Source organism: Apteryx mantelli, chromosome 10 (genome assembly GCF_036417845.1).
Source record: "Apteryx mantelli isolate bAptMan1 chromosome 10, bAptMan1.hap1, whole genome shotgun sequence".
In the NCBI taxonomy this organism is placed as follows: Eukaryota; Metazoa; Chordata; class Aves; order Apterygiformes; family Apterygidae; genus Apteryx; species Apteryx mantelli.
Window position 1 is genome coordinate 1,916,219 of NC_089987.1, and position 24,156 is coordinate 1,940,374.

The window sequence follows — 24,156 nt, forward strand, 5'->3', positions numbered from 1 at the left end:
CGGCGGAGGGGCCGGGGGCCGTGGGGAGAGGGGGAGCCCCGCTGCGCTGGGGGGGCCGGAGAGCGACGCGAAGCAGGACGCACGGCGTCGGGCTGACGAGTTTCGTGGGCGCCTCAGAGCCTCGGCGGCTGCAGGTCTGTCTTGGGGCCGGTGTTTCGGGGCTGCGGAGCGGGGAGAGGGAAGGGCAGAGCCCAGCACGGCCCCCTCGTTGCAGGCCGCGCTCCTGCGGCGTTGGTGCTCGGTGGTTTCTGGAGGAAGCCGGTCGCGTACGGGGCGCGTAGGGAAACAACTTTCTCGCAGCCGGGGCGACGCTGTCTGGGCGAGCCGGAGCCCGCGGCAGGGCTTGCAGACGGCCGTGCTTCGTGTTGGGGGTCTTCCCAGCGCCCTGGCGGGTTCCTGAGGTGGTGCTACCGCCCCCAGCCTCGCTCCGATCCTCCGCCGCTTTGTCCTTTCCCTTCTTTTCCTTTCTTTTTAACATGGAACGCGAGCGATGAGTTGCGTTGAGCACAGCTGCCCTGCTGGGCTGAACTCGCTCTCGGGGTCTCGTTCGAGGTGGCCGGCGAGGAAGGTGCCGCGCAGCACGCGGTGGTCTTGGGTCCCCCCCGACGCCCCCCCTGCGCCGGCCCTGCAGCGTGCTGCTCGCCTGCTCGCTCGTGCCCAAGCGTCGAGGTGCTTTTCTGAGCTGTAGAACTAGCGGGAGCTGGAAGGCGCCGCGGGGTCCGGCGCCGGCAGGGCATCTCTTCGCCTCGCAGAGCGTCGGGAGGCCGCGGCTCGGGGTGGGAGCCCGGCCCGGCCGCCTCTGGGGCTGTGCCCTCGTGGAAACCGTGCGGAAACTCCTCTCACCCGAGGAATTGGAAGGATCGTGCCCAGGGAGGAGGCTGGGTCTGGCAGGAGGAGTCGTGCCGTGGCGCGTTCGGCCCCCGCCGTGCCCCTGCCCCGCCGAGCTCGCTGCAGGCAGGAGAAAGCCGGGGCCTCGCTCCGGGTGGGAGGAAGGTTGAGAGAGGATTCGCCGCGGTGCGACGTGCGTTGCGTCGCTCCGTGCGACCTGTCCTGGAGACCAGACCCGATCCAGCTGGCAAAGCCGATCCTCAAGCACAAGCACGCAGCAGCGTGGCTGGAGACGGATTCAAGTGCCTCTTCCAAGACCTCCGTGCCTTGCTTGCACCTGCTGTCCGGCGTTTGCCCCACTGCAGGCCCCCGGCGAGCCGGCCGCCCCGCTCCTCGCCGCCCCGGCGGAGGCTGCCGAAGCCCCCGGAGCGGCGCTGTGCACGGCGGCCGTGGCGGAGCGGGACCGGCATGTGCCCGCCCGCCGCCGCCGGGGCCAAACTCCGCGGGCTCCCTGGCTTTCTTGCTTTTCCTTTTCCGTTTTGCTGGGTGCACATGCTGGTTAAACGTCTCGGTCACTTGCTCCTTTTGCAACCGGGGAGGTTTTAAATGCGTTTTGGCTTCTCCTTCCTCTTTTGGTGCCGGAGCTGCTTTGCTGGATGGGGCCTGGGGGGGGACGCGCTGGATTGCAGAGTGGTTTCCAGTCTGGTTCTCCTCTCTTTCCGCGGCGCGGCCTCTTGCAGCCCTGGCTCCACGCGCTCGGGTAGCGAGGGCCGGTCTCGCCGTGCTGCGAGCGGCGGGCGAGCGCGGGGGCCAGCAGAGCGCCCACAGCTCGCCCCGCGGGGAGCGGCGGCGGTGGAGCCAGGGCAGCCCCAAGCGCGGACACCCCCGTGCTGCCTGCCGCGGGCTCGCCCGGTCCCCGAGCTGGGGTCCCGGGGCGTTTCACCCCGGCGCGGTGCAGCCTCCTTCAGGTGGCTTCGTGGCGGCCAGGCGAGTCCGTCCCAGGTGCTGGTCGCGGCTCGCTGCGCTGCACCTCGGGCCGTGGCCAGATCTCGGCGCGGTGGCAAGGAGCAGGGCTGGTTGCACACTTGTTCTCCATGCACCGCGGCGTGTGCGCGGCGGTGCTTGCAGGGTGGCAAGGAGCAAACCCCGCGCTCCAGGCATCCTCCGAGTGGTCCCTTCGCTGGAGTGAGGACTGCTGCTGGCGGCCCGGTAGCGCCCAGGGCTGCTGCTGCGCCGGTGGCCTCGCTCGGGCCACGACTGGCGCCCGCGGGACTCGGGCAGGCCAGTGCGAGCCACGGGGCCAGGGAAGGCAGCGCCGGCGCCTGCTCGCCGCAAGGGCCGGCGCTGCTGAGTTGTCGCTTACAGAACACAAGAGTGTGGCCACAATAAGACTTTTTTTTTTTAATTAATTCATTTCCAGCCCTGCTCTTTTTTTTTTTTCTTTCTTTGTTAAATAACCATAACTGAATCGGTGTAAGCATGGAGAGACCTTTAATCAGCCATGTAAAGCAACACAAGCAAAAGTAACGTACTCTCTTCTGGCACCTGTGCTACGTGGATTGGGAGTCTCGCAGTGTAAATTTTCCCCCTTGTCGCGCTTCTCCGAGCCGTGTACATACGTGTAAATAACTCCCAGGTCAGTTCACACCTTCTCTTTGTACTAGTCCAACTTGCGTAGAGTGTGGGGTAAAACAGCGGCGAGGCTGCGTTGTCTGTAATGTACCAATGTAATTTTTTTTACGATGTAGTTTGTGTACATATTGTTTGGCAGCGCTGGTGCTGCCGAGGTCACTGCGCTGCCGCGACACCACTGTCCTTTTTGGCTGTACAACTTCCTGCAGAGAGAGGCAAAAAGCGAATACAAATGTTATTTTCTACCGTTGCATGTACAGAGATGAGCGCCAGAGAGATGCTGTTGTCCCTCAGAGATAATGTTCGTAAATAAATTAAAAAAAAAAAAAAAAAAAAAAAAGCTCGTTTGTGGACTCGGCTGGTTCGTTCCCACGGGCCCGGGGTGCCACAGCCCTGTGGGGCTGGGGGCCGAACAGGGGGGAGCCGTGGGGCTGAACCAGGCTGGGGGTCCGAACTGGCCTCGGGGGGGCTGAGCTGGTCTGGGGGGGCCTGTGGGGCGCCCAGAGCTTGGGGCTGGTCCCAGCAGGTGGGGGCTGAACTGGGCTGGGGGGTCCAGACTGAGCCGAGGGAGTCTGAACTGGGCTGGGGGGTCCAAACTGAGTTGGGGGAGCCAGACCCAGCTTGGGGGGGGGATCCAAACCAGTTTGAGGGGGGCAGACTGGGAGCAGGAAGGTCCGAACTGAGCTGGGGGGTGGATGAGAACCAGGCTGGGGGGGTCCAAGCTGGGCTGGAGGAGCCGGACTGGGCTGGGGAGCTCCAAACCGGGACTAGGGGAGGCAAACCGGGACTTGGGAGAGTCTGAATGGGGCTGGGGGGATCCGAACCGGGCTTGGGAGGGGGCTGGTGGGGGCCAGACTGGGCTGGGAGGGTCCGAACCGGATTGGGAGGGGGCTGAACTGGGACTTGGGGGAAGACCCAGCTCTGGGGGGGCATCTGAGCTGGGCTGGGGGGGTCCAAAACGGGTTGGAGGGGGCTGAACCGGGACTGAGAAGGTCCAGACTGAACCGAGGGAATCCGAACCGGGCTGGGAGGGGTCGGTCTGTGCTGGGGGGGGGGGAATCGGTCCGGGCTGGGGGGATCCGAATCAGGCTGGGGGGGGGCTCGGTCCGGGCTGGAGGGGCTCGGTCCGTGCGGGGGTTATCCGAACCGGGCTGGGGGTGGCCGGTCCGGGCTGGGGGGACCCGAACCGGGCCGGGGGGTCGTTCCGCGCTGGGGCCGGGCCGGGGGCGGTGCGGTGCGGCGCGGTGCGGCGCCGGGGGCGGTGCGCGGAGCGCGGATCGCGGGGCCGGTCCGTGCCGGTGCCGCCCCCGCCGCCCCGCCCTCACCTGCCCGCGCCGAGGCCGCAGGCGCCCGGGCGCCGCCGTCCGTCCCGTCCCGTCGCGTCGCGTCCGCGCGCAGCGGCAGCGGCAGCGGCAGCGGCAGGAGCGCAGCGATGCCGGGGGGGGCGCCGGGGGCGGCGGCGGGCGGCGGCGGCGGGCGGCCGCGGGGGCGGCGGGCGGCGGGCGGCTGGGTGCCGTGCGCGGCGCTGGCGCTGGGCTGGGCGCTGGCGGCGGCGCTGGGCGCCCCCCCGCCGCACCGCTGCCGCCCCGACGCCGCGCTGCTGCCGCCGCCGCTGCGCCGCCTGGCGGGGGCCGCGCTGCTGCGCGCCGCCGTCCCGCGACTGCGCGGCGGCTGGAGCCCCTGCCAGCTCTACCGGTACCGCGCCGGCACCGGCACCGGCACCGGCACCGGCACCGCCGCCGCGCGGCCCAACGGCACCGGGCCCTGCACCCGCGGCTGGCACTACGCGCTGCCCGCCGCCGGCCTCCGCTCCAACCTCGTCACCCAGGTGCGGCGGGGCCGGGGCTGGGGCTGGGGGGGCTGGGGCTGGGGGGTCCGGTGAAGCTGGGGGGGATCTGGGGAGGTTGGGAGTCTGGGGGGCCTTGGGGCTGGGGGGAGTCTGGGGAGGCTGGGGGGCTGGGGAGGCTGGGGGGGGGCTGGGGAGGTTGGGGAGCTGAGGGAGTCCCTGGGGCTGGGTGGTCTGAGGAGGCTGGGGGGGGGTCTGGGGAAGTTGGGGGTCTGGGGGGGGTCTGGGGCTGGGGGGGGTCTGGGGAGGTTGGGGGTCTGGAGGGGTCCCTGGGAACGAGGGGTCTGGGGAGGTTGGGGGCCTGGGGGGGCCCTGGGGCTGGGGGGTGTCTGGGGAAGTTGGGGGTCTGGGGGGGGTCTGGGGCTGGGGGGCATCTGGGGAGGTTGGGGGGCTGGGTGGGGTCTGGGGAGGTTGGGGGGGCTGAGGGAGTCCCTGGGGCTGGGAGGGATCTGGGGAGGTTGGGGGTCTGGAGGGGTCCCTGGGACCGGGGGGTCTGGGGAGGTTGGGGGGGTCCGGGGGGCCCCTGGGGTTGAGGTGTGTGTGAGGAGGTTGGGCGTCTGGGGGGGCCCTAGGGCTGGGGAGGTTGGGAGTCTGGAGCGGTCCCTGGGACCGGGGGGGTCTGGGGAGGTTGGGGGGGGGGTCTGAGGGGTCCCTGGGGTTGGGGTGTGTATGAGGAGGTTGGGGGGTCTGAAGTGATCCCTGGGCTGGGGAGGTTGTGGGGTCTGGAGGGGGTCGCTGGGTCTGGGGGTGTCTGGGGAGGTTGGGGGGGGTCTGGAGGGGTCCCTGCATCCAGGGGGCTCCCTGTGACCAGGAGGTCCAGGGAGGGACCTGGGTCTGGGGGGGGGGTCCTGGAGGTGGGGGAACCTGGGGAGGTTTGGAGGTCTGGGCGGGTTCCCTGGGTCTGCAGGGACCTGGGGAGGTTTGGGGGTCCGGGGAGATCCATAGGGCCTGGGAGTCCAGGGAGGTTGGGGGCTCTGGGGGGGTCTCTGGGGCTATGAGGGCCAGAGAGATTGGGGGGGGTCTAGAGGGGTCTGGGGGGCTCCCTGGGGCCGGGGGGACTGGGAGGAGCCCTGGGTCTCAGGGGGCTTGAATGGGTCCTGCAGTTTGGGGGGTGCTAGAGAGACTGAGGGATCGGGGGAGATCCCTGGGTCGGGGGGGGGGGCTCTGGGGTATCCGGAGGGCTTTGGGTCTGGGGAGATTGGGGGGTCTGGAGGGAGCCCTGGGGGTGTTCCTGGGGCTGGGGCGAGCCCTGGGGCTGGGGAGGGCTCTTGGGTCTTTGGGGGGGGGGGTGCAGGAAGGTGGAGGGGGCCCCTGGACCAGGGGGGAGGTCTGGGGGGGTCCCAGGGTTGGAGGAGGCTGGAGGAGGTTGGGAGATTGCTGCGATTGGGGGGGGGTCCATGGCTCTGGGGGTGTCTGGGGAGCTTTGGGGGGGGGGTCCCTATATCCAGGAGGGGTCCAGGGGGTGTTCATGGGTTGTGGGGGGTCAGAGCGGTTGAGGAGGTGGGGGGGGTCACTGGAGAGGATGAAGGGGACCTAGGGGTGAGCTGGGAGCACTGGGGCGCACTGGGGGGGGGTTGGGTGCTGCTGGGGGGTCCTAGGGGTTTGGGGGAAAAGGGTTGTGGGGAATCTGGGGGCGCTGAAGGAGCCCTGGGAGGAAGGGGGGGGGCGTCGGGGGGAGCCCTGCAGCGTGGGGGTGCAGGGCAGAGATGTCCAAGGTGCTGGGACGACCCAGCTCTCGCCCGGAGAAGCGCCGGCTCCGTCCCCCAATCCTGGCCGTGGGGCAGCGGCTCGTGGGAGTCCCCGCCCCCCCCCCAAATCCCCGGCTCCTTGGGGGGGGGGAGGGGGGGGGTCCTGGCCCGGCTGCGGGACCCCTGGCAGCTCTGCCCCGGCGCCGCAGTGGGACCTGGTGTGCGCCTCGCGCTGGAAGGTGCCGCTCGAGCAGACCACGCACCTGCTGGGATGGGCGCTGGGCAGCGTCGGCGCCGGCCTGGCCTGCGACAGGTAGACCTGGTGGCCCCCCCCCGTGCCCCCCCCCTCCCCGGGACGACCGGGGCCGCCGGGCTCATGGCCCCCCCGTCCCCCCGCAGGTTCGGCCGCCGTCCCGCCTTCGTGGCCTCCCTGGTGCTGGCGGTGCCGCTGGGCCTGAGCGTGGCGCTGGCCGTGGACTACGTCATGGCCCTGGTCACCCGGCTGCTCTTCGGCGCCGCGCTGGCGGGCGCCTTCCTCTCCCTCTACGTGGCCCGTGAGTGCTGGGGAGCCCGGCGGCGCTGGGGGCCACCCCCCCCCCCCCCAAAAACTGCAGCACCCACGGGCGCCCCTGGCCGTGCCGGCAGGGCTGGAGCTGTGCGACCCGCCGCACCGGCTGGTGGTGACCATGGTGGCCGGCTTCTTCTGGATCGCCGGAGAGCTGCTGCTGCCGGCGCTGGCCCTGCTGTGCCGCGAGTGGCGGGTGCTGCAGGGCGCCGTCACCCTCATCCTCGCCCTGCTCGCTGCCTGCTGGTGGTAAGGACGCCCCGGGCTCGGGCTGGGGGGTGGGGGTGGAGGGGGGCTGGGGTGGCCGCCCTTCCCGGCACGGCATCAAAGGCTCCGCGGGGCTCTCCAGGTGGAGTGAGGGCGGCTCCGGGAGCCGGTGAGTGTTTGCTCGGGTCTCAAGTTGGGGCGGTTTCCGGACGGCGCGGGGGGGGGGGGTTTGGACACGGGCCCGGCGCTGGCGCTGGCCCCGTGCCGGCCGAGCCCGGCGCCCCCCGACGCCGCTGCCTCCGCAGGTGCCCGGCGCTGCTGCTGGAGTCGCCCCGCTGGCTGCTGGCCACGCGGCAGCTGGAGCGGGCCAGGAAGACGCTGCAGGCGCTGGCTGAAAGCGGCAGTGCGGACACCGGCTCTTGCAACCAGGAGAGCCTCTTTGCAGGCGAGTGGGGCCTGGAGCCCTGCGCCGGACCCGCTCTCGTGCCGTGCCGGAGGTCGGAGCGGTGCCGGGATCCCGGTCCCCCGGCAATGCCGGCTCCAACCGGGCTGCCTCTCGCCGGCAGAGCTGGAGTCCCTGTCTGAGGGGTCCCCACAGCCCCGGTACCACGCGGTCTGCGAGATCTTCAGCACCAGGGTGATCTGGAAGAACAGCGTGATCCTCGGCTTCACGGCGTGAGCATCGCCGGGGGGGGGGGGGGGACGACTGGGAGCGGGGCCGAGCCCCGGCTGCTCCCGCCTGAGCCCGCTCTGGCCGGCAGGTTCATCGGCTCCGGCATCCGTCACTGCTTCACCCGCAACCTGGCCCCCCACCTGCCCCAGTTCTTCTACTCCTACTTCCTGCTGGTGGGCACCGAGGCGGTGGCCTGCACCTTCGTGTGCCTCACCGCCGAGCGCTTCGGCCGCCGCGCCGTCCTCCTCCTCTGCACCGTCCTCACCGGCATCTCCTCCCTGCTGCTGCTGGCGCTCACGCAGTGTAAGGACACGGCGCCGGGACCCCCGCGGTGCCAGGACCCCCGCGATGCTCGCGCCGCCACGCCGAGCTGCCTGCGAGCGCTGGGTGCTTGGGGGGGGGGGGGGTGCAGGACCCCCGCGGCTCCTGATGGCCACTTTGCCCCCCCCAGACCTGCTGGACCTCATCGTTCTGACGCTGTCCGTCGTGGGCATCACCGCCTCGCACGCCGTCGCCACGCTCAGCATCTTCTTCGCCAGCGAGGTCCTGCCCACGGTGGTCAGGTGAGCGGGGGGCTGCAGCCCCCACCCCTGTGCCGCCCAGGCAATGGGGGACCCCCGTGCCGGGCCCCCCCCCCTCGAGCGTGTTTTTCCCCCCTTCCCGCAGGGGCGCTGGGCTGGGTCTCATCGTGGGGGCCAGCTTCGTGGGCAAGGCGGCCGCCCCCATCACGGCCATCCCCAACAGCCGCGGCTTCTTCCTGCACCACGTGGTCTTCGCCTCCTTCGCCATCCTCTCCGTGCTCAGCATCATGCTGCTGCCCGAGAGCCAGGGCCGCAGCCTGCCCGAGTCGCTGCAGGACGGCGAGAGCCAGCGGCGGCCCCCGCTCTTCCGCCGCCCCCGCCGCGAGGACCACCTGCCCCTGCTGGCCTCGCAGCGCGGCCCCTGCCCGCCCCGCCGCTACTCCCGCCTCGACGCCTCCGCCCCGGCGGCGCCGGGACGCGGCCCCCCCGGCGCCCCCCGCGACACGTAGCGCCGTGCCCCCCCCCGCGGGGCTCCCCCCCCCCCCGGTGCCGCGGCCGGATCCTGCCCCAGGAGGAGCGGTGCTGGGAGCCCTGGGGCCGGGGGTGACACCCGGCGTGGGGGGGTTTCTCAGGCTGCCAATAAAAGTGCCTTGATTTGTACCGCGGGCTGGTGTGGTGGGGGGGGGGGCACGTGGGACCCCCCCCCAGCCACCAGCCCCCTTCTCCAGGGATCTTTATTGCGGGGGGGGTGGGGGGTTTCCTTTCGCCCGCGCCGTCGCTGCAGTCCTTCGGCCACGGGCTCCCGGCGGCTCCGGACTGGGGGGGGGGGGGCTGCGGGTCGGCCTTTCCCCAGCCCCCCCAGGCTCCGTGGGGCCGGTGTTGTGGTGCACACGCATGTGCAAACCCTTGTGGCTAGGCTCCTCCTGGTGCACACGCATGTGCAAACCCCGTGGCCAGGTCCCTCCTGGTGCACACGCGTGTGCAAACCCTTGGGGCTCCTGCTGGTGCATGCACGTCTGCAGACCTCAGTGCCTGGGCATCTCGTGCACGCGCGTGTGCAAGCCGGCCACCTCATGCACACGCACGTGTGCGAGCCCCCTCTCCCCCGCGGGCGGCCGGGCGCCCCCAGGGCGGCCCCGCTACTGCCCGTAGAGGTCGGCGAGGCGGCGGAAGCGCGGCCCCCACTCGCTCAGGTAGTCGTAGTCGTGGTCCTCGTCCGTCAGGCTGGAGACGATGGAGCTGAGGGGGCTGGCGACCGAGCCCGAGCCCTCGTAGTCATAGATGAGCGCCGTGTCGTAGGGGGGCACGCTGGGGTCCCCGTCGGCCGCCTCCAGGCCCTGCGCGATGGGGGGACGCCGTCAGCCCCGCGCCCAGCCCCGGGCGCGCCGGGGCCCCCGTGCCGAGCCCCCACCTCGTTGATGAAGTCCTCGATGTCGGAGGGGCTGCTGGGCGGCTTGCGGGGCGCCGGCGGCGTGGCGAAGCTCAGCGGGGCGTCGCGGCGTGCCGGCGCCTTGCCCCGCGGCGGGAAGAGCTGCGGGTGCCGCAGCTGGTTGATGTCGTAGGCGTCCTGCGGGCAGAGCCGCCCCGGGGGGGGGGGGGGGGAGGGTCGGTCAGGGACGCGGGGTCGGACTGGGACCCCCGCCCCCCCCGGAGCCCCGTCCCTGCTCACCTGGTCCTCCTCGCCGCCGCCCTGCTCGTCGTAGTTGAGGATGTTGTCGCGCATGTCGTCCCGCGAGCGCCGCAGCAGCCCCTTGCGCAGGGCCCGGCGGCGCCCGCGCTCCCGCGCCGCCCCCAGCAGCACCAGCACTGCGGGCAGAGCGCAGTGGCACCGCGGGGACGGCGCGCGGGGACAGGGTGGGTGAGGGCTGGGACGGAGAAGTGGGGTGTGCTGGCTGCCGTTGGGATGGGGCGACGGGGGGGATGCAGGAAATGGATGGGATGAGGCCATGGGGGATGCAGGAAGGGATTGGGACAGGGCGATGGGGGATGCAGGGAAGGGTTAGGATGGGGCAATGGGGATGCGGGAAGGGGTTGGGATGTGGAGATGAGGGATGTAGGAAGGGGTTGGGACAGGGCGATGGGGGATGCAGGGAAGGGTTAGGATGGGGCAATGGGGATGCAGGAAGGGGTTCGGATGTGTAGGAAGGGGTTGAGACAAGGTTGCCAGGGGTGGAATGCGGCAAGAGGGGGGCAGGGTGATGGGAATGTGGAAAGGGGTTGGGATGGGGAGATGGGGATGCAGGAAGGGGTTGGGATGGGAGTATGGGGGATGCAGGAAGGGGTTGGGATGGGGAGATGGGGGAATGCAGGAAGGGGTTGGGACAAGGTTGCCAGGGCTGGGATGGGGCACCCAGGTGGGACGGGGTGGCTGCCACCGGGCTGAAGATGGGACGGGTCAATGAGGGAAGTTGTTACGGATTTGGGATGGGGTGTGTGTGTGGGGGGGTGTTAGTAGGGGGCAGCTGGGGTTGCTGAGATGGGGTGAAGGTGGGATGGGGTCACGGGGGGGGGGGCAGTGATAGGGATGGGATGGGGTGGCCCGGGCTAGGATGGGGTGATGGGTGGGATGAGGGGATGGTGCACGCTGGTGGGGCTCGGGGTGGGTGGCCAGAGCTGTGCTGCCCGGCGTGGGGCATGTGGGTCCAGGGGGGACGGGCAGGGTGGGGTGAAGGGGGCCACGGCAGGGGCCTGGGATGGGCCAGAGTGCCTGGGCTGGGGCGATGGGGGCCGGTTTCGGGGTGTCACTCACGCAGGAGGAGGAGGACGCTGCTGAGGATGATGACGAGGGCACCGAGGGTGACGCCGGCGCCGGCGCTGGAGGCGGCCAGGACGCCGTCGTGGCAGGCGCCGTCGGGGCCGCAGGGGCACACGGAGACGTTGAGCAGCTGCTGCCGCTCCCGCGGGGGGGTCCCCGAGTCCCGCAGCAGCAGCGGCAGCGAGTAGGGCCCCTCGGGCAGCTCCACCAGCAGCGACAGCACCGCGTGGGTCACTGCGGGGAGTGGGGGGGGGGGGGGACACAGTGGCGGGGTTGAGCGTGGGCCCCCCCCCCAACCCTTGCACACCCCCGGCCGCCCCTCACCGTTGTAGCGGGCGACGCTCCAGTTGCGGGCGAGCTGGGGGTGCTGGGGGCTCAGCTGGAAGTGGAAGGGGGCGCCGTGGGGGGGGCCGGTCCTCGTCGGTGGCCCCCAGCAGCAGGCTGCCGCCGGGGCCGGGGCGGCCGCACACGGCGCCGGCGGGCGGCTGCAGCAGGGGCGCGTGGTCGTTCACCTCCAGGATCTCGATGGAGAGGGTGCCGGTGGCGGAGAGCGGCGGCTGGGCTGGGGGGGGGGGGGCGGGCGGCAGCGGGGTCAGGGGCGGCGGCGGCGGCGGCAGCGGGGGGGGGGGACGGAGGGGGGCTGCTCACCGTCGTCGCGGGCCAGCACCAGGGCGATGTACCAGCCGCCCTGCAGGAAGGCGGCGGGGTGCAGCAGCTCCCGCTTGGTGCGCACGGTGCCGGCGCGCGGGTCCAGCTGCAGCCAGTCGGCCGGGTCGTAGAGCAGCGCGTAGCTGCGGGCACACGGAACGCCTACGGCGGGCTGCGGGCGCCGGGACGCGCCGCCACGGCAGCACCGGGGGCGGACGGGGGGGAGATTTTGGGGGGGGGGGGGCGGCCGGGCTCACGTGAGCGTCTGCAGCTGGCGGGTGTCGGGGTCGGTGGCCGTGTAGGTGGTGACCTCGGTGCCCGGCGGGGCGCCCTCCAGCACGCTGACCCGCCGCGGGTTCTCGCGGAAAACGGGTGCCTCGTTGACGTCCCGCACCCGCACCCGCACCGTGGCCAGCGCCCGGGGGCTGGCCGGCGCCGACGGCTCCAGGGGCCGCTCGTTCTGCACCGACACCGTGAGCTCGAAACGGTCCCGCGCCTCGTGGTCCAGCGGCTGCGGAGCGGGCAGGGGCGTCAGCTGCGCCACGGGGTCCCATCCCCATCCCCGTCCCCCTCCACTGGCCCCGGGACACCCCCCAGCTCACGCACCTTGGCCACAGAGAGCACGCCGTCGTTGGTGTAGGGGTCGGTGCGGATGGCGAAGGCGCCCTCGGGGTCGCCCTCCAGGATGGTGAACTTGGCCAGCCAGTTGGGCGAGCCGGCCAGGTCCTTGTCGTGCACCAAGACCTTGCCCGCCTCCACGCCGGCCGCCTGCTCCTGCACCTCCATGGCGAACTGCGGGGCAGCGGCGTGGGGCAGGCGTCCGCGGGACCCCACGGCATCCGCGGACCCCCACGGCAGCACCCGGCCCCGCGTCCTGCCCCGGCCCCATGCCCCACCGCTACCTCCTCCTTGGTGAACTCGGGAGGGTTGTCGTTGATGTCCTCCAGGTAGATGACGGCCGCGGCGGTGGTGGCCAGCCCGTCCCCGGACATGTCGGCCACCTGCAGCGTCAGGTTGTAGACCCCCACGGCCTGCAGTGAGGACGGGGCGGGTGCTGAGCCCATCCGGCACCATGAGCCCGGAGGTGGCCCCGTGCAGCCTGTCCCCCCCCAGCCGGGGTGGTCCCCAGGGCTTTGCTTGCAGCAAACCCATGGTTGTGCCGGCTCGAGGGGCTCCGGCCATTCCCCCAGCCCTGGTGCCACACCGTGTCCCCCACCACCGCCCCAGCCACATCCCCCCCCATACCTCGCGGTCAAGGCCGGGCCGCGCGGTGCAGATCTCGCCGGTGGTGGCGTTGATGCTGAACATGCCGGCGGAGCCCTGCTCCAGGATGGAGTACCGCAGCGCCGCGTTGTCCGTCTCGGGGTCGTCGGCATCTGTTGCCTCCGCCTTCATCACGCAGGTCCCTGCGGCCAGAGCGGGGCCACGGTGGGTGCCGCTGGGGGGGGGGGGTTGTCCTGCTGGGCACGCACCCCATCCCTGCACCCCGTCCCCCCGTGCGTGGGACCCACCTGGCTCAGCCCCTTCCACCACGTGCCCCGTGAAGACGTCCTGCTGGAAGAGCGGCCGGTTGTCATTCTGGTCCACCACGATGATCTCCAGGTCGGTGGGGTCCTCCAGCGTCGTGCCACCCAGGTCCAGCGCGAAGGCCTTCAGCTGCAAGCGGGCAGTGAGCGCGTCGGCACAGCGGCAGGGGGATTTTGGGGGGGGGGGGGCCCTGTGCGGCTGCGCCGCGTCCTCACCCGGTAGCGGTCGGTCTCCTCCCGGTCCAGCATGGCGTTGAGGAAGACCTTCCCGCTGAACTTGTCGATGGAGAAGATGCCCACGGGCTCCTCGTCCACCCCGGGCCCCTTGATGCTGTAGATGACCCCCCCGGGCTGCTGCTTGTCCGACTTGATCTGCCCCGGGGAGAGCAGGGCTGGGGGTGTGTGTGTGGGGGGGGGGGGCTCAGCCCCGGAGACCCCCACGAGCCTGGCTCAGCCCCCCCCCAAACCTGGGGCCGGGCGGTGTGGACGGGGCTGCCCGCGCCCTGCAGGAATGGGGGGGGCCCACTCTCCCTGGGGTTCCCCCATGCCACCCCCTCATTGGGGACCCCCCCCCCCGGTGCTATCCCCTGCCTGGGGTCCCCCTGTGTCCCACTCTCCCTGGGGTCCCCCCCCATGTCCCTGCGTGGTGTCCCTCTCCCATGTCACCCCCCACACACACTGGGGTTCCCCTGTGCCCAGCTCTGCCCAGACCCCCCCATGTGTCCCCCCCCGCCCCGGGATGCCCCATGCCTGGCTCTGCCCCCCCCCCCTCCCCGGCGGGGCGGCGGTGCCTACCTGCACCAGGAGGTGGGGGATGCGCTTGTGGTTCTCGGAGACGCTGATGGGGGGGATCACCCAGGCCCTCTTCACGCGCCGGGGCCCCTCCTGGTGCCGCCAGGCCGGGCGCAGCGGGGGCCCCCCCGGGGCCGCGGCACCCGCCTGGGCCGGCCCGGCACCCTGCGGGGAGGGCCACGGGGCTGCCAGGCGGGCGCGGGGGCCGCTGCGGCCTTGGGGGGGGGGCTGCGCTGGCCCCACGGGGCACCGGGGACCCCCCAGCTCCCCCCAAGGTGGGGGGGGTCTGGGACCAGCTGGGGTGCCACGCGCCTTGAGCCCCCCCCCCGTGCAGCAGCAGTGGGGCAACCTGGGCACCGCGGGAACCTGCAGCCCACCGATTCCCGCGGCCCCCCCGGGACGAGCCGCTGGCCTGGGCACGCAGCTGCGGCGGCGAACAGCCAGCGAGGGCCGGGAACGGCCCCGGGCGCCGCGGTTCGGGGGTCCCCCGGCACCCGCAGCCTCGGGGGGGCGGTGAGCAGCACGAAGCCCCCGCGGCGGGGAAGAAGGGGTTACCCCGGCTGGCAGCGCCCGGCCGGGCCCCGGCCCACGTCACCAGCGGCACCGCACGGACGTGGCAGCGAGGGCGGACGGGGTCGGGGACGGGTTAGCGCGGCGCGGCTGGCCCTGCCGGGGGCTGCGGCGGGGGGCTATGGGGGGGCTGTGGTGGGGCTCCAGTCCTGGGTGCCGCGTGCAGCCTCCTGCAGCTGCTGCTCCCCTCCCTGCGCTGCCCCGTTTTGGGGGGGGGGGGAGCCGGGGGGGCCCCACGCGGCTGGTACGAGCCCATGGCCTGGCTCTGTGCCTGGCTCTGTCCCCGGGCAGCCGCGACCCCCCCCACCCCCCCGGCTCCATCAGGGCTCGTCCTCATCCTGGACCCCAGGGGCGCCTGCTGCCCCCCACCCCGGCAGCTGCACCCGGGCGGCTGCACTGAGGGGTTTGGGGCTGCACCGAGGGGTCCCGGGACATGCACTGCCAGGTGCCAGGGCCCCGCTGGATCCGGCCCCGCCGGGGCCTCAGGAGCGTTCCCGGCTCCCGAACCCTGCTGCCCCGTGTGCACCCTGCCGTGGGGCCAGTGCCGGAGCGCGTGCTCGGCCATGGGGGTGTCTGGGGCCATGCCGTGGGGCTGCGTGCCGGCCCCCATGGGCGGGCGGGACGGGGGGGGTGCTTTCCGGAGGCGCTGTGATGGGGGCTGCCTGGGGGCCACCAGCTGTCCGTCCGTCTGTCCCTCCGTCCCGGAGGAATGTCTTCCCCGGGAGTTCAGGCGGCCGGCAGGCAGTGGGTGCGGGGGTGAGGGAGGCCGCTGCCGGGGAGGAGGGCTGTCCTGCAGGTCCCCTTGCCCTCCCCTGCCCCAGAGCCCTGAAGCCCCCGTGCAGCCCAGGCCTGAGACCACGGTGAGGGGCTTGGGGGGGGGGCATGCATGGAAGGGGGGGGGGGCAGGAAGGTCAGGGCTGCAGCTAGGTGGGGAGGGAGGGTGTTTCTTTTAGCACCGAACCCCCCTGAAATCCCATCCCACAGCTCACAGACACATGAGGTGCCCCGGAGCTGGACGCCCCCCCCCCCCAGCTTCCCCCCCATCTCTGGGGTGTGAAATGCCCCAGGAGGGGCACGGAGCCCCCTTTGCCCCCCGTCCCCGTCAGCCCCGGGGACGCTCCTCCGTGGGGCCTGGAGTCCGGCCACCCCCTGGCACGGGGCCACAAGGAGCAGCCGCCAGCCGCGATGGGGCTCCCCCTCCCCAGCTCCAGCCCCACCAGCCCCTCTCCCGGGGGGGATCCCGGCCGCCCCAGCTCGGCCCCAGCACCCCGACCCCCCCTGGACAGCCCTGAGCCGCCCCGGCACCGTGGGGCACAGGTCCCAGCCGTGCTCCCCATCCCGTCCCGTCCCATCCCGTGCCGCCTCGCTCCCCTTACCCAGAGCGGGGCCAGCAGGCAGGCGAGCAGGAGCGGGGTGCCCATGGCGGCGCGGGCGCTGCTGCGGCGCCGTGCTCGGGGCAGCGCTGGGCGCGCGGAGCCGCTCGCCAGCCCCCGGCTAAAATAAACCCGGCGCTGGCTGAGTGACAGCACATGTGCTGCGGGCGCGCGGGGCCGGCCGGCGGGACGCGGGGGGCCGGGGCAGCTGTCCCCGCTCCGGCTGGGCCCCCCGCCGCCGGCCCCCTGCCCGCCGCCCGGGGCCCACGCTTAACCCCGGCCGCGCCGGCTCCCGGCCGCAGCGCTTGGCCTCCGGCCGGTCCGGCGGGGACCAGGCGGCCGGGGCACAGCGTGGCGCCAGGGCGGCGCTGGCACCACATGCCGGGATGCGGCGCATGAGCAGGGGGGAGACGCACGGGACGGCCAGGCCAGGGCCCCGCGTGCCCTGTCCCCCAGGGGGTTTTGCTCCACTCTGCCCCCCCCCCCCCCCAGTGTGGCCGTGCCCCGGGGATGGGACACCCCAAGCATGGCCCAAACATGGGCTGCCCCCATCCTGCCGTGCCCAGGGCTCGCTGGGGCATCCCCGGGGCGCCGCGGGGAAGCACAGCCGGGGAGGCCTCATGCTGGGGTGCAGGAGACCAGCACCCCCTACCCCCCCCCCCCGGGGGCTGCAGGCACCCACCCAGCCCCGGCTCACGGGGCTGCCCAGCGAAGCAGAGCAGGGCTGACAGCACCATGTCTGTGCCACAGGCATCCTCCCCTGTGCTGCCGTCCCGGGGTGCTGCCAACTTGGGGGGGGGGGGGGGGTGCACCAGCCTGGCGGGTCCGGCATGCCGTGGGCAGCTCCGGGGGAGGCTGGCCAGGTCGGGGCGGCGCGGGGCAGGAATGCGGCAGTTGTCGCGGGGTCGGGTGCCGCGGGCCTTTGCAGCAAGGCATCCTGGAGGAATGTCGCACCACGCCGGGCAGGCAGCACCCGGCAGCTGCTGGCCCCCGCTGGTGGTGCCAGCGACGACCTCGGAGCAGCGCTGAGCCCCGCGCGGCCCTGCTCCCCTCCAGGGCGCAGCGAGGGGGGGTGCTGGCTTGCTGCACCTTGTGCACGTGGCCATGGGTGCAAGTCACCCTGCACGCTCACTGCACGATCCGTGGGTGCCAATGGATGTGCGTGCACACGTGTGATCGTGCCCATGCACATGCAGTCTGTGTGCAGTGCCATCCCCCACTGCTCCAGGGGTGCATGCACACACATGCACACGCATGCACACCCCCCCCCCCCCATTGCATTGGGCTGTGCACGTGCACACACGCTGCCTGCAGCATCCCCGTGGTGTCCCGCGGGGGCTGCCGGCCTCCCGCCCTCCCCGGGGCGCTGAGCCCAGCCGTGCCAGGGCCGGGCTGGCGGGGGCCGTGGCCGGCTCTGCCGCGCCGCGCTGCCAGGCCGCGCAGGTGCCGGGGCCATCTGTGCCGCGCCGGGCGCTGGAGAGGGGCCAGGCGGGCCGGCCGCGCTGGCGCCGGCTGGGCCTGGCTTTAGCAGGGACCGTGGGGAAACGCGGGCGGCGCTTGGCGCAGGCCCCGCGGTGCTGCCTGCCCGCTGGAGCGATGCTGGGCCCCGGGCCACGGCCGCGGCTGCCTGTGCCGACAGCTGCCCCGAAACGACGGCTGCATCCCCCTCCCCATCTCCACGGAGCTGTTTTGGCACCCGGGAGCCCAGCACGGAGGGGGTGCAGGAGCACCCTGCGCCCGGCACCCCTGGGCATTGGGTGCAGCGTGCACGGAGGATCCAGGGCAGCACTGGCGGTGCCTGGACGGTGCTGGTGGCCCAGGTGCTGGCAGCTTGATCCGGGCAGCGCCAGGAGCCACAAAGACCACGGCACCAGGTGGCAGCATCGGCTCGGCCATCGGCGCCGCGGCGCCCGCAGCCGTCCCCGCACCCCTGGGTGCCAGCCCCAGCACCCCGGGGTGCACCGCAGCCTGTGGCCATGCCTGGGACAGGGCCCCAGCGTGCCAAGGGGCCCCGGCGTGCCTGGCGCCCCATCCTGGCGTCACGGGTGCCTGCGCCGCGGGAGCGGGCCATGCTTGGGGGTCCTGTGTCCTGGGGTCGTGGCAGGGCTGGGAAGCGGTGGTGCCCCCGGCATCCCCCCCCCAGCTGGACACAGGGTGGAGAGGGGCCGGGGGGGGCTCCTCACCCCGCGTCTTTCTGCCCAGCCAGTGCTGGGCCTGCCCGGGAGGACACAGTGCCTCGCTGCTGCTCCTGGCCTGTCACCCCGCCAGACCAGCTCCCTTTTTGGGGAAAAAGTGCCCCGATTTCCCCCTCAGCACCGGGCACTTTTCGGAGAGCACTGCAGGACATGCATGGGACGTGGGACATTTTGGGGCCATGGCCATCGAGGCCAAGCAGTGGCAGGGCAGTGGGTGACCCGGGGACAGGATGGGGGCACGGGAGCTGCCCCATGAGCAGGTCACCGTCGGGCACCAGCGAGGTGTGGGGTGGCCAAGCGGATGCTCCCTGCCACCGCTGCGGCAGTGGGGGCGGCCGGGGGCTCGGCAGATGGGACAGGCTCTGCCAAGCGGCAGCGCCGGGCCGCAGTGCGGTGCTCCCACAGGAGCTGTGCCGTGCCACTTGCAGTGGCTCCGGCCCCCGCTGCCCCCTCGTCCTGCTCCACCGCCTCTTGCCCTGCTGCTGGGCCGAGGTCCCCGGAGCCCCCGGGCAAATGGCACCGGCCCAGGCCTGTAACCCGGTCGATTTGGGGAAGGGGACACCCTATTTGGAGCGATGCCTGGGGGGGATGGAGCAGCAGCCGGGTCCCCCAGGTGCCACTTTCTGACCTGCTGCACACAGTGTGTGCAGGGATGCAGGACATTGGGGGCAGCCTATCCCGGGACATGGGGGGCAGCCCATCCCGGGACATGGGGAACAGCCTGTCCCGGGACATGGGGGGCAGCCCATCCTGGGACATGGGGAACAGCCTGTCCTGGGACACGGGGAGCAGCCTGTCCTGGGACATTGGGGGCAGCCTATCCCGGGACATGGGGGGCAGCCCATCCCGGGACATGGGGAGCAGCCTGTCCTGGGACATTGGGGGCAGCCTATCCTGGGACACAGGGAACAGCCTGTCCTGGGACATGGGGAGCAGCCTGTCCTGGGCTGCAGTGGGACCTCAACACGGATCTGGAAATTGCCCCGTCCCCACCAAGCCCAGGGCCAGGAGAGAGCTGGAAACTGTGAGCTGAGCAGTGATGTGCCGACCGCCAGCACAGCAGCCATAAAGCTACCGGCGCTTTGGCTTTTATATGGCAATAAAAGCTAATAGCTATAAAGCACGAGAGCAGGTCCCGGCATGACGCCCCGAGACCGGGGCAGGGAGCACTGGGGGCGCGGGGCTGCGGGCGCTGCGGGATGGGGACGGTGTGTGTGCGTGCACGGCCCTGGCTTCCCCAGGGACGTCCGTCACCCCGGCCCTTGCTGATGCCTTTGGGCAGCCTATAAATCACGGGCAGGCCCGGCCCGCTTGGATCAACGGCTCTAACAGGATCAAGTTTGCAAGGTGCTGCCCTGTTTCTCCCCCTCCACGCCCAGGGTGAGCAGCCCGGGGCTGTGGTGGGATGGGGGACGGCCGCAGCGGGACGGGGACGGCTGCAGCGGGACGGGGACGGCCGTGCAAGGCGGCAGTGCCGCCAGCGCCCCACGCAGCCGCGGGGACCGTGTTGCGGCGGACGCGTTAAAGATGTTACTTTGGGTGGTTGTTGTTTTAATGGTTTTATTGCGCGCTGCCGGGGAAGGGCCTGGCAGGCCTTAATGAAGTAGATTGATGGCTTAATAGCCCGCAGCCATTACGGGGTAATTGAATGGTTGTGTACATATGATCAGAGCGTCTAGGCGGACGTGGCTTGCAAGCAAAGCGCCTGGCGCGGCGGGGGGCCTTGGGCACCCCTCCGTCCCCAGCCGTGGCATCCCCGGGGCTGCATCCGGAGCAATGGGATGGGACGGGTCTCCAGGACCGCCCGAAGGCACTGGGAGCTGAAACCCGCCACCAGCCTGCTCGGCTCCCAGGTGGGGATCTGGGGCACCATGACAAGGCTTTTAACGAGGCTTTTAACAAGCGGATGCCGTGTATAGAGGGGGGCGACCTGGAGGTGGAGCAGGGAGCCCTGCGGGCTCACCCCGGGGCTGGACCCAGGCGGGTGCATGCCTGCGCACACGTGCAAACCACCCTCCACCTGCTGCAAACAACCCCAGGTGCCTTCTCTGCATCCCAGCAGAACCAGTTCCTGCGGTCCACGAGGGTGGTCCCATGCCCAGGGGACCCAGCCGCCCCGAAGCGGGGGTCCATGGGGCAGGACGGACCCGGTGCCGGGGCTGGACGTGGTGCTGGGGCTGCCCCCGTGGTCGCCAGCATCCAAAGGCTTTGCCACCGGGCGCCCTCCCTGCAAAAGCCACCTCCAAGGAGAAAACCCAGCAGAGCCGCTGCCGGGTCCCCGCACCGGGGTGTGAGTCAAACTACTCATTTTAGTGTGTGACAACCAGGTGTTTTACAGTATTTGCTACCTGTGATCATCCATCAAAGCAATCGATAGCGTTCCTGCAGAGTTTTATTAATGATCTTGTCACCGGGCTGGTGCTGGGTGCCTGGGGTTGTCGAGAATGATAGATCATTAAGAGCTTTTGCTGCTATTTATTCTCCAGTGACCTTGTCTCTCTCCATTGTTGCTTGCTTAAGAGTTATGAATGTGAGACATGATAATTTGATATTGATCTATTTGGTAAGTTAAAAAATTTACTGCATCGTTGATGTTTTAACAAAGGATCCGCTCGGTCCCTCCTGCAGCCTGGGCAGAGCTGCTGGCTCTCGGCTCCGCCAAGGTGGGCGCCGGGCTGGCACATCCATCCTGCACGGCTGCGGCTTTTCTTCCCATCCCTGTCCCCATCCCTGTCCCAGTCCCCAGCCCTGCTCCCCTCTGCCCAGCCCAGGCGTCTGCCAGATGTTCCCGCAATGTTCACCAGTCGTCCTCCCAGATGTTCTGGGCTCCGCTGACCCTAACGAAGGCGGTCGGAGGAATTGCTTTTTGCTTCTTGCGTCCAACGTGCCCTGCTCAGCCACTCGGCTCCTGGGAGTGACGGTCCCTTTCCCAGCTCTGCCACAGCCCCAGGCTGGCAGCGTGGCCGTCCCTTGCCCTGGGCACCCCATGGTGCATGGGAGCCTCCAGCCCACGGCGCTTGCTGCCGGGGGGCTGCGGGGCCCTGCTGGTGTCCATCCCTTACCTCCGGATGCAGCGTGGTCGGCAGAGCACGCGTGAAGCCAAACAGGGACACAAATCCGTTCATAAAGGTGGGGTTATCAATACTGCCTGTCCTCTGGGAAAGCAATGACCTTCACACGTGGGCTCTGGTGTCAGCGCGTGTGCATGCACACACACACACACACACACACACACACGTGTGTGCATGCACTGCATCTGCTCCCCGGTGCCACCAACGCCTCGCATGGCTTTCCCACCGCGGTGGTTGCTGCTCGCAGCGCGGGGCTGGGGAGCACTGCCCAGGTGGGCCCCGCTTCCCAGTGCCGGCTGCGGGCAGCAGGGACGTTGGAGACGGCGATGCCGCTGCGGAGGCCCCTTCGCCCCGCACAGGCAACGCGCCCGCCCTGGCCCCGTGCTCCTCGCGGGGCTCCGGCCACGAGCCGGCCCGGCCCCGCTGCAGCACCTTGCACACCCCCCCCCCCCCCCCCCCCGGGCTGGGCGCCGAGCCCGTCTCCGGTGCCTGCCCGGGTGCCTGCCCTTCCTCCCCATCTCCCCAGGCTCCCTCCACGTTATTGCAAAGCTTAATTGCGTTCCTGTAGAGTGTGTGTGTGCACGTGTGCGATTCAGTGTCAGCGCACACAAAGGCTCCAGCTTATCAGGCCTGTGCAGAAAGGGCCGCGGCAGCGCTAGCTGCCAGCGAGGGGCACCCAGGCTCCCTTCGAACCCACCCATGGGTCCTGCGCGCGCTGCTCCCCTTAAGGGCGCTCGCTAAGGCCAGCAGCTCGCATCTCGCCTGCACCCGGCCGCACCGCAGCGCCACGACGCCTCTGCTCGCACCGGCGTGGCCCGGCTCCGCGGCCGCCGCTCTGCACCGGGGGAGCCCCGCGGGCGTGGGAGCACCTCGGTGGCTGGGTTATTAAGCGCGGGCTGTATTTATTTGTGCTTGTCTAATTACTGCTTCTTCACATCTGCAGGGAAACAGGAGGCGACGTTTGGTGGAGCATGGAGTTGGACAGATACCAATTTGCAGCAGGTCACACGGCCTCCCCGAGACCCGGCTCCCTCCAGCGGGGGACCCACTGCTCTCCCGGGCTCTCCCTCTCCATAAACCAAACTATGGGGAAAGTCAGTGAGTCTATGGGAAAGGGCAGAAAGGGAGGCAAAATTACCAGGCATCACTGCAGCTGGTTGCAGACAGGAGTTTAATCTAAAGAGTAATTTCAGCTGGGGATGAGTTGCATGTGGCCTGAGGCAGGGAGCTATGAACGGGAACGGGGATGAGCATCCAGAGCCAGACGGAGACAAGGTGGAGGAGCCAGCGGTTCCTGCACAGACCCCCCCGCCCAGGAGACCAGGTCTGACAGACCGGTATCACCCCAGCCACCCTCCCAGCGTCTCTGAACTCACTGGGGACCAGCGGGGTCTATCTGCACCCCGGGCCAGGTGCTGGGCTGCACGCGGCAGCTCAAGGCGGGTGCGGAGGGGCTCGTCACATGGCTTCGGCTGGAGGAGAGCTGAACCCTGTGCTCGCTCGTGTGTGCTTTGGCACAAGCGAGACCTGCCACATCGGTGGCCGGTAGCCACGGCAGCCAGGAGGGACAGGTCACCTTTCATGGTGTGGTCCAGGCGGGCACAGGCTGCCTCCTCCTTATGCACCTATGGAGTGGAGCAGCCCCAGGATGCTTTCGGCTGCCTCTCTCCGCAGGGTTATGTGCTGCTATGCAGGGAAGGTGAACCTACAGCTCTAGGTCAGTTCAGCCAAAGAGAAGACTACATGGGATGAATCCTGCTTTTATTGGATTTATTCTGTGGACAAGACTGTCACCATTGCAGTGAGCCCAGAACTACCACTGCTCATCACTGCTGGTACCCAGACAGCATCATTTTAGAAACAGAGCCCCTGGAAATGGATGCAGGGCAGGACCAAGCACCCCAGGGCTCCTTGGTCTGGCTTGAGGCTGTGCACTAGGTTGGGTAAAAGCGCTGCAGAAGATCCTTCTTGTTGACTTTTCCCATCTGATTGCGCGGGATCTCCTCTACCACGATCAGTTCTGTGGGGATGCTGTAAGGTGCCATGGTCCCTCTGCAGCACAGAAACACAGTTCATTAAAGCCAACCGAAACCTGTGCTTCCAGCCCCTCTATCTCACAAAGTCTCTCCCAAGAGCTCTCAAATGCCGCAGGCTCTCCTGGGTCTGGGGGAGATTCGCTCAGTCCTGGCAGCAGACTTGCATTCTGCAGCTAGTCACTGCAGGTAACTGAGGAACCCCAGCCGTGGCTTTCCCAGACAGCACCATCTAGGACCAGACACCGGCCGACCACTCTTCCAGCACAGCGTGAGTCTGTACGCATGCCTGCAGCCTCTGCTGTCCACAGGGACCCACACGGCTCCCGTCCCTCCTGCCTGGCAGTGAGAGCAAGTGTCCCTGATGTCTGCACGGCACCCAGGAGGCTCAGCCAGAGCTGCGCACGGGGCGGTGGATGAGTCTGCACCCTCGCTTGGAGGAGACAGCCAAAGGGGGCTGCAGCACGAGCAGCTTCGGTTGACCCCAGACTGTAGCCTGACTCTTCCCTGAGGACTCAATGCAGCTCTTGGGAGAGCAGCAACAAAGGTCCGTGCTGCGCAGGGGGAAGGAGCCACCCGCTCTGCTCCGAGCTGACCCCGGCACGGGAAGGTGAAGGGGGTCACCTCACATCCACCGAGAAGCACAAAGAAGGTGTCGCAGGCAGGTGCCTGCTCGACCCCTGCTGCACTGACACGTACGGGGCTTGTAAGCAGATGCCTGAAGATGACCTGGAGAGTGATGCATCTGTGGTGTCGGCTGTCACAAGCCCTGAGGGGACCTAAGGGCCCTGACCAGCCCCACCTGGGCCCTCAGTCACACCCTGCCCATGGCCCAGGAGCCCCCACAGCAGCTCAGCCCTGGGGCTCTGGCCCGTCCTGAGCTATGGCACAGGTGTGCTGTCCCCATCCTGTCTCCTGGCGTGACCTCAGCCCCGTGCTGCAGACAGCTTGTCTCCTGGATAGAGCCCGCAGATGTGCATCATAGCTTGTCTCCAGCCCTGTCTCGGCCTTGGCTCCCGGATGGACTTTGGACCCATGTTGTTGCCTGTCTTTGGCCCTGTCTCTTTTTGCTCCTGACTGGACTCTGGTTAGACCTTGGATCTGGTTCATTGGGGACTGCTGATGGACCTTGTTACTGGCCCCTGGCCACACCACAGCCAGGGCACTCGGCTAGAGTACCACACATCCTGCCAGCTCCCCAAAACACCCACCTGCACCATCAGGAGGGGGCAC

General features: G+C 70.2%; 3 protein-coding genes across 4 annotated transcripts in view; 1 reads left to right on the top strand and 2 right to left on the bottom strand.

The window, feature by feature from the left end:
• Nucleotides 1-24,156, bottom strand: part of ACSF3 (acyl-CoA synthetase family member 3) — a 178,353-nt gene that overhangs the window by 77,699 nt on the left and 76,498 nt on the right. Inside the window, exon 11 of the mRNA XM_067302352.1 lies at nucleotides 22,815-22,942. Coding sequence (XP_067158453.1) covers nucleotides 22,825-22,942 — 118 coding nt within the window. The 3' untranslated portion in view covers nucleotides 22,815-22,824. The remainder of the gene's footprint in view (nucleotides 1-22,814; nucleotides 22,943-24,156) is intronic.
• On the top strand, nucleotides 4,099-8,475 carry SLC22A31 (solute carrier family 22 member 31). Of its 2 annotated transcripts, XM_067302354.1 has the most exons (9): nucleotides 4,099-4,288; nucleotides 6,234-6,307; nucleotides 6,394-6,548; nucleotides 6,640-6,808; nucleotides 7,072-7,211; nucleotides 7,333-7,441; nucleotides 7,528-7,742; nucleotides 7,891-8,002; nucleotides 8,106-8,475. In XM_067302354.1, exons 3-9 carry the CDS (start codon nucleotides 6,479-6,481, stop codon nucleotides 8,467-8,469), a joined length of 1,179 nt encoding a protein of 392 aa, XP_067158455.1. In that variant the 5' UTR covers nucleotides 4,099-4,288; nucleotides 6,234-6,307; nucleotides 6,394-6,478; the 3' UTR covers nucleotides 8,470-8,475. The 2 variants fall into 2 exon arrangements, with proteins under 2 accessions (XP_067158455.1, XP_067158454.1); XM_067302353.1 differs by lacking the exons at nucleotides 4,099-4,288; nucleotides 6,234-6,307 and having other exon boundaries at nucleotides 6,401-6,548; nucleotides 8,184-8,475.
• Nucleotides 8,717-15,702, bottom strand: CDH15 (cadherin 15). The gene is given in 15 exon segments (XM_067302860.1): nucleotides 8,717-9,297; nucleotides 9,372-9,527; nucleotides 9,630-9,766; nucleotides 10,710-10,949; nucleotides 11,040-11,124; nucleotides 11,126-11,277; nucleotides 11,364-11,506; nucleotides 11,621-11,874; nucleotides 11,970-12,155; nucleotides 12,266-12,394; nucleotides 12,609-12,769; nucleotides 12,875-13,019; nucleotides 13,106-13,261; nucleotides 13,685-13,846; nucleotides 15,628-15,702. Coding segments are annotated over 15 exon segments (2,349 nt in total). The 5' UTR covers nucleotides 15,673-15,702; the 3' UTR covers nucleotides 8,717-9,099.